General features: G+C 35.1%; 2 protein-coding genes across 3 annotated transcripts; both read right to left on the bottom strand.

The window, feature by feature from the left end:
• Positions 1 to 662: 662 nt before the first annotated feature.
• On the bottom strand, positions 663 to 7,036 carry LOC145040521 (jacalin-related lectin 3-like; the record flags this gene model as incomplete). Its single annotated transcript, XM_078988434.1, has 14 exons — positions 663 to 795; positions 899 to 1,099; positions 1,219 to 1,379; positions 1,493 to 1,693; positions 1,812 to 2,075; positions 2,179 to 2,379; positions 2,499 to 2,762; positions 2,867 to 3,067; positions 3,187 to 3,450; positions 3,552 to 3,752; positions 3,872 to 4,135; positions 4,228 to 4,428; positions 6,469 to 6,732; positions 6,839 to 7,036. Coding segments are annotated over 13 exons (2,799 nt in total), but the record flags the coding sequence as incomplete, so codon positions are not given.
• Positions 6,911 to 8,659, bottom strand: LOC145043378 (mannose/glucose-specific lectin-like). 2 transcript variants are annotated; one of them, XM_078992015.1, is made up of 6 exons: positions 8,620 to 8,659; positions 8,312 to 8,512; positions 7,943 to 8,206; positions 7,631 to 7,831; positions 7,271 to 7,535; positions 6,911 to 7,039 (listed from the first exon to the last, which is right to left on the bottom strand). In XM_078992015.1, the coding sequence occupies exons 1-5, from the start codon at positions 8,620 to 8,622 to the stop codon at positions 7,281 to 7,283; spliced, it is 924 nt and encodes a 307-aa protein (XP_078848141.1). In that variant the 5' UTR covers positions 8,623 to 8,659; the 3' UTR covers positions 6,911 to 7,039; positions 7,271 to 7,280. The 2 variants fall into 2 exon arrangements, with proteins under 2 accessions (XP_078848141.1, XP_078848140.1); XM_078992014.1 differs by lacking the exon at positions 8,620 to 8,659 and having other exon boundaries at positions 8,312 to 8,518.
• Between the last annotated feature and the right edge of the window lie 6,938 nt (positions 8,660 to 15,597).

Genomic DNA, 15,597 nt, shown 5'->3' with positions numbered 1-15,597 from the left:
AAATTGCAAATAAATCTTGAAAAAGGTGAAATTGATCAAACATTCAAAGTAAAAAACGAGAAAAATGAAGAACTTCGAGTAATTTGGGTATTTTTAAAAAATAGATCATACGAATCCTACTATGGTACCACTTGTTAGGAAAGAAAAGATTAAAAAGCAACGATGTAAGCGTAAAAGCAAAGATCCAACCAGATAAAGACAACAAAGTAAATAAGATCTTTAATTTGATAGAGAGTAAAGAAAACTTCAATAAAATTATGAAAGAACTAATACCCAAAAGATACTCTCTCTCTAACCAACTCTCCCATACATATTGAGTGAGAAGAGAGTTTGTTAGACTCTAAATAATGAGGTTAGGACAACTATGTCAATACCATGTCACTTAAAAAACAAACTGCAAACCCAAGTTATAATGAGAATAACAAACATATGATATAGAAACAATACGTTTGTATACAAAAAAACAAAGACTAAAACATAAAAGCATTGTGAAAATTTTCACATTCAAATTCACACATCCTAAACATTATGCGAGACCTAACAAAATATGTGTTTAAGGGAAGATGGTTGAAGAATGACACTGAAAGAGTCGATGTATGCCCCATAGTTTCCATTGAATCCACGAAAGCTACCTTTAGAGACCGGCAATGAGAAACTAGTCCCTTGGTTTGTGCCGTATGGCCCATAGTTCTTTTTGTTGGTAAGGAAAGATAATGACCTAATCACCGTGTCGCCTTCATATACTCCCACAGTTCCGGTAATCCCGATGAAGTGCTCATCGTCAATAAATGAAACCTGAAGATTATACCCCAATAATGGATAAATGTTGTATGATAAAATTATAGAAAATCATAGTACATGTTTAGGTATTTAATATAAGTAAAGAAAGCTCACTTACCATATGCGCTGAACCACCATCACCTCCATATCTTTCTGAGTGTTTTTGGATACCTTGATGATCTATGTATGTGAACCTTATAGAGTCTACACAACCAGAGGCACTGATACGGATCTGGGAAATCCTACCATTGGGGATGAATGTCCAGGGATTAACACCGCCGTTACCTCCCCAAGGTCCAACTTGTATTCCATTGCTTGCCTAAATATTGCGCCAAAATAAAATATAACTAACAAGTGAACAAACTTTAGCAATGAACAAGTTAAGTACACAAGGAAAATTACAAACCCAAGATTCATAAATATGGTGAAAGGGTATACCATGTTTGAGTTGAATATGTTCCCAAGGGAAATAGATTGAAGAATGACCCATAATTTTTTTTGTTGGTAAGGAACAACAATGACGTAATCACAGTGTAGCGTTCATACACTCCTATAGTTCCAGTAATCCCGATAAAGTGCTCATCGTCAACAAATGTAACCTAAAGATATAGCCAACTAATAGATAAATGATGTATGATAAATTTACAAAACATTATATAATACATGTTTTGGTAGTTAATATACATAAATAAATAAATAAAAGCTCACTTACAATATGAGTTGAGCCACCATCACCGCCGTATTTTTCTGAATATTTTTGGACACCTTGATTATCTATGTAAGCGAACCTGATAGAATCTACACAACCAGAGCCGCTGATACGGATCTGGGAAATCCTACCATTCGGGATGAATGTCCATGGATTAACTCCACCGTTACCTCCCCATGGTCCAACATGTATTCTATTGCTCTCCTGGATGTAGAGCCAAAATAATATATAACTAATAAATTAACAAACTTTAAAAATCAACAAATAAAGTACTAAAGGTAAATCACAAACCCAATATTGAAAATATAGTGCAAGAGTATACCATGTTTGAGGTGAACATGTTCCCAAAGGAAGAGGATTGAAGAATAACACTAAAAGAGTCGATGTAGGCCCCATAGTTTCCGCTAAATCCACAAAAGCTACCCTTTGAGACCGGCAAAGAGAAACTAGTCCCTTGGTTTGTGCCGTATGGCCCATAGTTATTTTTGTTGGTAATGAAAGACATTGACGTAATCACAGTGTAGCCGTCATATACTCCCACAGTTCCGGTAATCCCGACGATGTGCTCGTCGTTAACAAATGTAACCTAATGATATACCCAAAAAATCAATAAATGATGTTTGATAAAATAACAAAAAAAATATAATACATGTTTAGGTATTTTATATAAGTAACGAAAGCTTAGTTACCATATGAGATGAACCTCCATCACCTCCATATCTTTCCGAGTGCTTTTGGACACCTTGATGATCTATGTAGGTGAACCTAATAGAATCTACACAACCAGAGGCGTTGATACAGATCTGGAAAATCCTACCATTGGGGATAAATGTCCAGGGCTTAACTCCACCGTTACCTCCCCATGGTCCAACACGTATTTCATTGCTTACCTGAAGATAGTGCCAAAACAAAATATAACTAACAAATGAACAAATCTTAGGAACCAACAAATAAGGTACACAAGGTAAATCACAAACCCAATATTCACAAACATGGAGAAAGAGTATACCATGTTTGATTTGAATATGTTCTCAGTGGAAGATGATTGAAGAATGACACTGAAAGAATCGATGTATGCTCCATAGTTTCCGCTGAATCCACCAAAGCAACCCTTAGCGACCGGCAGCGAGAAACTAGTCCCTTTGTTTGTACCGTATGGCCCATAATTTTTTTTGTTGGTAAGGAACGACAATGACGTAATCACAGTGTAGCGTTCATATACTCCTATAGTTCCGGTAATACCGATGAAGTGCTCATCGTCAACAAATGTAACCTAAAGATATAGGTAACTAATCGATAAATGATATATGATAAATTTACAAAACATTATATAATACATGTTTTGGTAGTTAATATACATAACAAAAGCTCACTTACAATATGAGTTGAGCCACCATCACCTCCGTATCTTTCTGAATATTTTTGGACACCTTGATTATCTATGTAAATGAACTTGATAGAATCTACACACCCAGAGGCACTGATACGGATCTGGGAAATCCTACCGTTTGGGATGAATGTCCAGGGCTTAATTCCACCGTTACCTCCCCATGGTCCAACATGTATTCTATTGCTCTCCTGGATATACAGCCAAAATAATATATAACTAACAAGTGAACAAACCTTAGAAATCAACAAATATAGTACACAAGGTAAATGACATATCTAATATTTGAAAATATAGTGAAAGAGTATACCATGTTTGAGGTGAATATTTTCCCAAAGGAAGAAGATTGAAGAATGACACTAAAAGAGTCGATGTATGCCCCATAGTTTCCGCTAAATCCACTAAAGCTACCCTTAGCAACCGGCAACGAGAAACTAGTCCCTTGGTTTGTGCCGTATGGCCCATACTTCTTTTTGTTGGTAAGGAAAGACATTGATCTAATCACCGTGTAGCCTTCATATACTCCCACAGTTCCGGTAATCCCGATAAAGTGCTCATCATCAACAAATGTAACCTGAAGGTATACAAAAATAATAGATAAATGATGTACGATATATTACAGTAAAGTATAGTAGGTGTTTAGGTATTTTATATATGTAATGAAAGGTTACTTACCATATGAGATGAACCTCCATCACCTCCATATCTTTCCGAGTGTTTTTTGACACCTTGATGATCTATGTAGGTGAACCTAATAGAATCTACACACCCAGATGCGTTGATACGGATCTGGAAAATCCTACCATTAGGGATAAATGTCCAAGGTTTAACTCCACCGTTACCTCCCCATGGTCCAACATGTATTTCATTGCTTACCTAAAGATAGTGCCAAAATAAAATATAACTAACAAATTAACAAACCTTAGGTATCAACAATTGAGGTACACAAGGTAAATCACAAACCCAATATTCACAAATATGGAGAAAGAGTATACCATATTTGATTTGAATATGTTCTCAGGGGAAGATGATTGAAGAATGACGCTGAAAGAGTCGATATATGCTCCATAGTTTCCTTTAAATCCACCAAAGCTACCTTTAGCGACCGGCAACGAGAAACCAGTCCCTTGGTTTGTGCCGTATGGCCCATAGTTCTTTTTGTTAGTAACGAAAGACAGTGAAGTAATCACAGTGTAGTGTTCATATACTCCTACAGTTCCGGAAATCCCGATGAAGTGCTCATCGTCAACAAATGTAACCTAAAGATATAATCAAATAATCAATGAATGATGTATGGTAAAATTATAGTAATTATTTAGGTATTTAATATGTGTAACAAAACCTCACATACCGTATGAGGTGAACCACCATCACCTCCATATCTTTCCGATTGTTTTTGCACACCTTGATCATCTATGTAGGTGAACGTGATAGAATCTACACACCCAGAGGCATTGATACAAATTTTGGAAATCCTACCATTAGGGATGAATGTCCAAGGCTTCACTCTACCGTTACCTCCCCATGGTCCGACATGTATTCCGTTACTTGCCTGAATATCGAGCCAAATTAATATATAACTAATAAGTGAAAAAAATATTAGCAATCAACAAATGAAGTAGACAAGGTAAATCGGAAACCCAATTGTAACACCCAGAATCAGGAAGACCAAGAAAAGAAAGGTTAAGCTCTAAATCAAGAGTTAACTCGTCGAGTCCAAGGAGGAACTCGATGAGTCGGAGCGGGATCCGAGTTATTCAGTAAGTGACCGACTCGGCGAGTCTGCGAGTGGACTTGGCGAGTCTGGTCTGGGCGAGAAAAACCCTAATCCCAGAGGTTGTGCCCTATATAAAGCACATTATAACCCACCCTCAGCCTCTTTGCTCCCCTTTTGAGTTCCAGAAACCCTAGAATTGAGTGAGCTTTCATTATTTGAGAGAATAGAGTCTTGGAGGAGAGAATCTTGTAGAGGGGCTTGAAGATCAAGGGCTTTGCTGCAAAGGAGTGGTGTAGATCCGGGATTTACTTCAGTTGGAGCTTTCATTTGAGGTAATAGTCTGTTGTTTGGGCTTATGTGCATTTAGATCTATCTTATGTTTGAGTTTTGGGAATTTTGCGTATGGATGAGATCTATTTCGAGTTTGGAGTAGATCTGAGGTTGCTACCTTAGATCTAGGTTGGTAATATCCCAGAAAGTCATAAAGTTTAGGCCAATAAGTTGTTGGTGAAGCCCCTTTGTTACAAACCCTAGCCCTAGATTGTTCTAAGCCTATAACTCCTTAGTTACACGTAAAGTTTGCCACTTTACGTGGGGGTTAGGCTCTAGAGGAATGGATATATGGATTTGACCCCCTGCATGGCTCGAAAAGCCACTATATGGATTAAGAACTGAAGAGACTCGGCGAGTCACATGGGTGTACTTGGCGAGTTGGATGAAGTTAGGCAGTAACTCGACGAGTTGGAAGAACAACTCGGCGAGTCTGTTGAAGATTGCCTTGGACTTGGCGAGTATGTTCTTGAGCTCGGCGAGTCAAATCGTGAAACCCCAAACCCTTCGAGTTAAGACTCGGATCAGTGAGTTGAGTGGGGACCCAGTGAGTGGACAGGTCAGGACTCGAAAAACAGTAGACCCAGTGAGTCATGGTCTGACTCAGCGAGTCGAGTCGCGAATGAAAGGGGGGGGGGGGTTTCTGAGCTTATGAACTCGGTGAGTCAGTAGGCTGACTCGGCGAGTAGGGTCAACCTGGAAGGTTGACTGTGACCATGACTTTGACTTTGACTAGAGTTGACTTAGTTGACTTTTGAAGGGCTGTCAGACTAAGTATCATTTTGATATTGGTAGCTCAAAAAGCTAGAGGAGCAGTGGCTCAGAAGGTTGTCGGTTAGCAGCCAGAGGATTATCAGCAAGTTCAGCAGTACCAGGTGAGTTTCCTTCCAGTAGAAACGGGTCTAAGGCCACAATGCCGACCCGTTTAGCTAGCAGTAGTTTCCCGACTTCGGTCCGATAAAGTAGTTAGTATGTTTGATTCCTTTGTGGCTTAAGCATGATTTATGTGTTATGTGTTCTGGGCTACGACCCAATGCAGTATGCAGTATATGTGTGTTCATGCTAGTTGATATGTTTATGATATGCTTTGTTCAGTTAGTTCCAGACTTCGGTCCGATGCAGGGGACAAGGTCCTAGTCAGTTTTCGAACTTCAGTCCGATGCAGGGGGCAAGGCCCGAGTTAGTCCGGACCTCAGTCTGATGCAGTGGGCAAGGCCCAGTATGTGTTTTATATGTTATTGTATGGTATGTGGTAGTTTGGGGGAGCTCACTAAGCTTCGTGCTTACGGTTTTCAGTTTTGGTTTCAAGTACTCAGTTTGCAAAAGAGGAGCTCGGAGACGTTGCAGTACACAAGCCACAGTCAGTTAGCCTGGGAATGATTTACTCTGATAATGAGATTATGTTTTGAATTAAAACTCAAAAATTATGTTATGACCTATGATACAGGTTTATAAATATGGTTTTAGTAACGTTTTAAAAGAAAATTTTGGTCGTGATAAGTGGGTCGTTACACCAATATTCAGAAAAATGGTGTAACAGTTTACCATGTTTGTGCTGAATATTTTCTGAAGGGAAGATGATTGAAGAATGACGCTGAAAGTGTCGATGTATGCGCCATAGTTTCCGCTGAATCCACTAAAGCTACCCTTAGCGACCGGCAATGAGAAGCTAGTCCCTTGGTTTGTGCCGTATGGCCCATAGTTCTTTTTGTTGGTGAGGAAAGACAATGACGTAATCACAGTGTAACGTTCATATATTCCCACGGTTCCAGTAATCCCGCTGAGGTGCTCATCGTCAACAAATGTAACCTAAAGCTAGATATAAAGAAATAATCGATAAATGATGCATGATAAAAATATAGAAAAGTATAGTACATGTTTAGGTACTTAGTATTTGTAACAAAAGCCCGCTTACCTTATAAAGTGAACCACCGTCACCTCCATATCTTTCCGAGTATTTTTGGACACCTTGATGATCTATATAGGTGAACCTGATGGAATCAACACACCCAAAAGCACTGATACGGATTTGGGAAATCCTACCATTAGGGATGAATGTCCAAGGTTTGACTCCACCGTTACCTCCCCATGGTCCAACATGTATTCTATTGCTTGCCTAAATATAGAGCCCATATATATATATATATATATATATATATATATATATATATATATATATATATATATATATATATATATATATATATATATATATATATATATATATATATATATATATATATATATATATATATATATATAACAACTAAACTAACCTTAGCAATCACGAAATGAAATACAAAACACAAACCCAATATTCACAAGTATATATGGTGAAAGAATATACCGTGTTTGAGCTAAATGTGTTTCTCAAGGGAAGTAGATTGAAGAATGACACTAAAAGAGTCGATGTATGCTCCATAGTTTCCGCAAAATCCACCAAAGCTACCAATAGCAACAGGCAGCGAGAAACTAGTCCCTTGGTTTGTGCCATATGGCCCATAGTTCTTTCTGTTTGTAAGGAAAGACAATGATGTAATCACTGTGTAGCGCTCATATACTCCCACAGTCCCCGTAATCCCAATGAAGTGCTCATCATCAACAAGTGTAAGCTGAAGATATACCCAAATAATCCATAAACGATGTACGATAAAATTACAGAAAAGTATGATACATATTTAGGTATTTAATAACAACGCTCGCTTACTGTATGAGCTGAACCACCATCACCTCCATATCTTTCCGATTGTTTTTGCACTCCTTGATGATCTATGTAAGTGAACCTGATAGAATCTACACACCCAGAGGCGCTGATACAAATTTTTGAAATTCTACCGTTGGGGATGAATGTCCAGGGCTTAACTCCACCCTTACCACCCCATGGTCCGACATGTATTTTATTGCTTGCCTGAATATAGAACCAAAATAAAATATAACTAACAAGTGAAAAAAAATCTTAGCAATCAACAAATGAAATACAAAAGGTAAATCACAACCCCAATATGGTGAAAGAGTATACCATGTTTGTGCTGAATATGTTCCCAACAGAAGATGATTGAAGAATGACACTGAAAGAGTCGATATATGCTCCATAGTTTCCGCTTAATCCAACAAAGCTACCCTTAGTGACAGGGAGAGAGAAACTAGTCCCTTGGTTTGTACCATATGGCCCATAGTTCTTTATGTTTGTAAGGAAAGACAATGACGTAATCACAGTGTAGCCTTCGTATACTCCCACAGTTCCGGTAATCCCGATGAAGTGCTCATCGTCAATAAATGTAACCTGAAGATATACCCAAATAATCGATAATGATGTATGATAAAACTACACAAAAGTATAGTTCATGTTTAGGTATTTAATATATGTAACGAAAGCTTAATTAGTTACCGTTTGAGCTAACCCACCATCACCTCCATATCTTTCCGAGTGTTTTTGGACTCCTTGATGATCTATGTAAGTGAACCTGATAGAATCTATACACCCAGAGGCGCTGACACAAATTTGTGAAATTCTACCGTTGGGGATGAATATCCAGGGATTAACTCCACCCTTACCTCCCCATGGTCCAACTAGTACGCCATTGGCTGCCTGCATATGGAACCAAAATAATATGTAATTACTATGAAGTGAAGAATATTTTAATAACGAGGAAATGATGTACAGCGATTGTTATAAAATATGGTGAAAGAGTATACCATGTTTTGATCTGAATGTATTCTCTTAGTAAATGGGGAAAATTGGTGTGGAATTCACTAGCCGCCATTATGAGCGTGTCTATATATAGAGATTAGGGTGGGGATATAAAGTAATGAAATTTTAAATTTATGTATTATGATTTGGTAAATGTAATTGTTTTGTATAAGATGTTAGCGTGTAAGTTCGTAGTAGTCGAAGGTTGAATAATATTCGCTGTTATCTTATCCGTATTTTAGAGGGTTAATAATTGATATCAATGTTTTTTAAATGGTTAGTAATTGACATTAGTTCTAACAACCATGGTTTTTAAATGGTTAATAATTGACATTAATTCTAACAACCACCGGCCTTTTTTTTTAAATTGTTAATAATTGACTTCTAATTCTAACAACCACATATTGGAACGTGTTTGTCGAAGAGACTTGCCATTGGTCGTTGGTATTTCTACAACATAGTACAGATAAACAATGATAAAACAACGAATCACCACCAAAATCGACGTGCAATAAGAATTATTTTGACATATTGAGAACGGAAATGCTTTGTATACAACAGTTTTTTATCATATACACAACAATGGATGCATTATAGACTTGTACAATACAATATTTTATAACACCGATGTATATCAAGAAAAAATATTATGTAAAAATCAGCTCCTTATTAAAAACAATGACACTACAAGAAAAAAAGGTATTAGCGGCGACAAAAGTCGCCGCTATTGCTCACCAAAGTCGCTGCTAATAGCTTTACCAGCGATACGTCGCCGCTATTAAGTCGCCGCTACTGTCTTGTCGGTATTGATCAAAAAGTCGCCGCTAATGCTCACTGTCGCCGCTAATGATGATGTCGCCGCGAATACTCATGTCGCCGGTAATGCTACGTGTCGCCGCTATTAGTGTTGCTGCTATTGCCTTTTTTTATTTTTTTTAAAAGCAGTCATTTTCGGCTGTCCAAAAACTGATACATAATAACATTAAATGCATAAAAACCGATACGTTAAATTCAGAAAAACGATTACATAACATCCAAGTTTTATAATACCATACATAGACCAAATAAATAACAAAATTCTTATAAATTTATATCATACAACAATATCTAATAAAAGATAAATCTAATACGACGTGTCATTATCCCCGCCGCCGTTGTTCCCTCCTATAAGTTCCACAGTAGACTCTGGACCGTTGTTCCCGCCACCTATTAACTTAAACCAAACTTAAAATTATCAAATTAACAAACCACCTAACTAATATTAACCTTTTAAGTTAAACCAACAATCAAACCAACAAACTAATAATTACCGATTTATCTACAAATACACATTATATAGGAACTATTATAGTAATTTACTTTAAATAACATTTTCAATAATAGCGTGCTACTTGCTTTTTGTTTCTTTTTTCCATTATGACATTGTACTTTATACATTGTATACAATACACTCCAAATTGCATTCAAATACACACATACATACATTATACACAAATATATACTTTTTATACACATAAAACAACCATTAACACACTCCAAATTGCACATAAATACACACGTACATACATTATACACAAATATATACTTTTTATACACATAAAACAACCATCAACACACTCCAAATTACACATAAATACACACATACATACATTATACACAAATATACATACTTTTTATACACATAAAACAACTATGAACACAATCCAAATTGCATACAAACACATACATACATACATACAAACATACATACATACATACATACATACATTATACACATATAAGTATTTTTTTTACACACACATATATGAAATACACACAATTTTCACACACATATATATGAAATACATACACATATAACATATTTCAGACACATATATAAAATACACACATATATACAAAATACACACACAAGTGCACGCATATAAAACAAATTACAAAAAAATGTACCTGTGGTTCTCAAAACTTTTCTCACTTTCAACTGGAATCTTTGGTGCTGCAACAATGGTGGTGGTAGTTGATGCAGGTGACAGCAACTACCGACGGTAGTGATGGTGACGAGAGGAAAAGAGATTTTTGAAAACAAAAATGCAATTAATCACAAACTCTTATGGAAATAGACATTAAAGTAGAAAGAAAGGAAGAGATGAGGAAGGAAACATGAACCTGGGACAAGGAAATCGACAGCAACAATAGTGATGGTGGCCGGAGAGGGGAAGTTTTTGACGACCGATGGTATCTCTTCTACTATATGTTGTTAAATTAGGGAGAATCGTTGGAGGAGAGGATAATTTTCGGAGAAAATGTTGGAACAAAATGAGAGAAGATTGAAACAGAAAGAGGAAGTAAGGGGGAGTAATCTGCGTCGACTTTTAGTGGCGACACCCAATAGCGGCGACAAAAGAATCAATACCGGCGACATCAAACCTTTAGCGGCGACATACAAAGAGGGAAAAAAAGGCGCATTTTTTTCGACCTTTAGCAGCGACAATTTAGATCTTTAGCGGCGACATATTGTTGCCGGTATTGGGTTTGTGCGTTCCACGAGTTTCTCAGCCATTAGATTAGAAAAATGATCAAACGGTAGATGTTCACCAGAACGTGAAAACGCGGATTCGGGTAGGTAGGCATTACCGGCGATATCAATAGCGGCGACAACACCATTAGCGGCGACTTTTCGAAAAGTCGCCGCTAAAGGTGTTGTCGCCGCTATTAGTGTCGCCGGTAATGGCTGCATTTTTTGTAGTGTGAGCGATCATCATTTTTTTTATTTATTTATGGTTAACTTTAAAGCTATTTAATAGGTAATTTATTTGTTAAAAGTTTTAAATGAATACACTAGAACTTACTAGGTAGGGATGAGCAAAAGGATCGAACCGGTTCGAACCGGACCTGACCCGGGAACCGGTTTCGACCAAAATCAAGAACCGCACTGGTCCGGCGGTTCTACCGGTTCCTGTTATATTGATTCCGGTTCTTACCGGTTTCTGGTTCCAAAAATCTACAAAAATAACGTCGCGGTCCCAGCCCGAGCGGTTCCATCGGGTTCCGGTTTCGGTTCCCCGGTCCGTATGTTCATCCCTATTACTAAGTTATAACCGGGAAATCACAGTTAACAAATTAAAAAATATTGAGACTTGACGCCTTAAAAGCATAATACTAAATCTAGAAAATGGTGGTATAATGGTAAATAAAATACTGAATATTGAGATTTTTTTTTGTATAGAATCTTAAGAGGGAAAAATAAATTTTTTAATAACATGGATTTTTAAAGTTAATTTTCTAATTGAAATATATAAAACTTATTTACATCTTATTTTTATAATTGAAACATAATACTTTCAAATTTCCAACTACTATTTCTTTTATAACATACAGCAATATACCACGGAATATGATCAATACAATCTCTTAAAGAAACAAAACAAAGCATTATTATATTACCACAATATACCACCGAAAATGATCAATATACCATCAAAACCAAGATGTTGAATCACCAAACAACTGGTTATAGAAAAATATATTACCCTAGAAATCCATCAAAGAGTTTGTGTGCAATGTGTATTGGAATCTGAGCGAAGTTTAGTTCCTAGTTGCCTCCCATCACCTTACCTACAAATCGTCCCATATATTAATTGAAATTATAAGAAAACAAATGAAAGCAAGCAAAGGAATTCAAATAGTTTAAAATCATGCAAAATTGGTTATCACAAGAAGTTATAATTGAATTTAGGAGATGTAATCTTCAAACTACAAAATATGATATCCTCGTAATAGAAAACTCAAAATATAGTTTACTTATATTAACAGTTGAGATACCTAACAACCAAATTACTTAAACGTGTTCACTTCTAGGATTCATAGAACAAAGAACTTACTTTTCAAGGAAGAAAATTGTTTAAAATAGAATAATTGGATCATATCCTTAAATTCAACTGACCACAACTATGGAAAAAGTTATTTACCTGAAAATCTGATTAATATAAGAACCTTACCTTCCTTATCATCAATAGCTTCTCTTTATATATTGTCGTTATGTGTTACTTCAACCATCTAAGTCTTTACGTTTCATAATTACACAAAGAATACACCATGTATTCTCCCAGAAAATAAACATTAAATGTAGCAAAATATTCCAACAACATGAAATAAACTACTAAATATTCTAATGTAGAAATCAAATAAATGCATTAAAAGAGCACAAAATTAAATTCAAAGAAGCTTATAAGTCCTTGTTAGGTTTTCAAAACTCAGTTCTCTGATCAACAGTTACCTTAAATATTGGACCCCACCTCAGAAGTACAAAACAAATTTCGTTGAATCCTACAAAAATTGAAAATTCACATGATAAGGATAAAAAATGAGAGAAAATAAATAATATTGCAGATTATAAAGCTTTTTGTTTTATCGACCTATAACAAAGTTGTTATACGAAGCAAAATCTAAAATATTATAAAGCTTCGTTCCAATCTAAATTCACATCCTGTAACCGTGTGACAGATCATAATAAAAAGTTCAAAAAAAAAAAATCGCCATGGTTTTATTACTCTTTAATAACCACAATAAAAAAAACCCAACTCACATCTAAAGAGAATTAGGCATTCTGAACTCTGAGATGTCATATGGGTATTTAAGAAGAAGAAACACCAGTTCTCTTCAAATAATAGATGAAGAAAATAAATTAGGACACGGTTAGACATAATCGAGAAGAGTTTGAGAGAAGAAGCCTTTACCACATTGATTTTCAGTGCTACAAAAAAGCAAGATCTTAGTTTTGGAAACTTGTGACAGTGAAACTTACCACCATGAACTCTAACCCTGAAATCCATCTTCTTTCTATAGCTCATGGTGTTGGCAGGTTGTCTTCCAAGATGATACCTTCATATAATAGTGACAACTTTTTAGTGCTATTAACCAAGAAAGACCATGTCATACCCTTTACTTTGTAAGATATATTCCTCACTTCTTTAACAAAACTAACAACCGATGACCTATTTTATAGTAGGTACCTTTATATCAATGTAGGTAGCTAGCTAGGGTTATGAACATTAGAAGCTCATCTCTCTAGTGGTAATTTCCCCTCACAATAATATAGGCTTCACAATAATAAATATATATATATATATATATATATATATATATATATATATATATATATATATATATATATATATATATATATATATATATATATATATATATATAGGGTAAAGTGAATATACCTAACTACCTTATATAAGCTTAGGTACCTAACCTCTTCAAACTACGTTATTTTGCATTAAATTTTCATTGTAATCATCTAAGATTCTTAAAATTCATCCCTAAACTTGATTTACATCAAAAAAATTTGGAAATTCATCATTATATTTCTCCTACATCCTTTCATTTGTAGCGGTAGGATATAAAGCTCATCAGGTGGTATTCGATAGAAAGACGTGTTGTAAAAGAAAGATATTGTTGAAAGTCTAATGATTTTGGAAGTAATCAAGTTATGTGGTTGAAGTTTAAGAACCTTAGGCAATTACAATGTAAATATGATACAAACCGATGTAGTATTATGGAGTTAGGTACTTAAGCTTATATAAGGTTGTTAGGTATATTTACTTTACCCATATATATATATATATATATATATATATATATATATATATATATATATATATATATATATATATATATATATATATATGGGACGCTTCACTTGAGAATAAAAAAAAAAAGATTATGTGATTAAACCTCAGCCACATATTTCGTATTTTCCGCTCTAATGCTCCAGCGTACCAGCATCAACGATGTATGCCTAATCATAAGTGATTATATGGCAGAGATGTATAATCATACAACATTATACATGTTTATACGTATATGCATAATCATAAATGATTATATATATATATATATATATATATATATATATATATATATATATATATATATATATATATATGTCTGTTCACAGATTGAGTAATCATAAATGATTATTACAGTTAGTCGCAGAAGAGGTGGTGGTGACAGAGGTGGCGGTGGTAGTGGTGGTGGTGGTGGCGGTTACGTTGGTGGGGATGGTGGCAGAGGAGAAAGGAACGGGTGGCACTGATTACCAGACCTGCCGCACCGGTACGCCGAAGGGTTAGAGCGTCAGATGTGAAATACGTGTCTGAGGTTGAATCTCAGATGTTTATTTTATTTTTAATCTCAACGTAACCTCTATATATATATATATATATATATATATATATATATATATATATATATATATATATATATATATATATATATATATATATATATATATATATATATATATATATATATATATATTGGTGGGAAAGATGATCTGGAACAGAGCCTGCAAAATCAAAAAACACATTTAAGTAAGAAATCCCAAAATAGATCGTTTCATAAATCAAACTCAAATAATCGAAGCATTAGAATCTTTTTTCCTTTAAAGAAATATTGCAAGTATTAAATGGAAATAAGAAAACATTGATTATACCTAATAAATAATAAAATGGAACACTTACCGTGCATCAAAAAAGTAGATGAGCAACAGGAACCTTAGAACTAAGTCCACTGTGTTTAAGAGTGAGAGAGGGATCACACATGTATCATAGTCAAAAATTGGTTGCAAAGAAATATATATGAACGCTTTCAAACAAATTAAATCAACTAACCTGGACTTTTGAAAGCTGCCTTCGTCATCGGTAATGGAGGGTGTGAAGACCATCCTTAAATGGCCTTTTTATAAACTAGAAGCACAATTATAAAGGTTAGGGTCAAATCCTTCAAATTCAAGCAGGAAGGTTTTTGGTTAAGAGAATACTTGTAATCAATCATTAAAATGATTTTTTTTGACATATATGCATGCTACTTATCAGTTTATATAAAAAAGTGATGGTTTGGTTACTGATTTATAGAGATTTCCAATAAAAACAAAATTTGGAAATTTAAAAATCATCTAATTTTTAGGGTCACACATGAAA

Source organism: Lactuca saligna, chromosome 4, assembly GCF_052625555.1.
Source record: "Lactuca saligna cultivar CGN05327 chromosome 4, ASM5262555v1, whole genome shotgun sequence".
NCBI classification, from domain to species: domain Eukaryota; kingdom Viridiplantae; phylum Streptophyta; class Magnoliopsida; order Asterales; family Asteraceae; genus Lactuca; species Lactuca saligna.
This window is presented reverse-complemented; position numbering and strand designations above follow the sequence as displayed.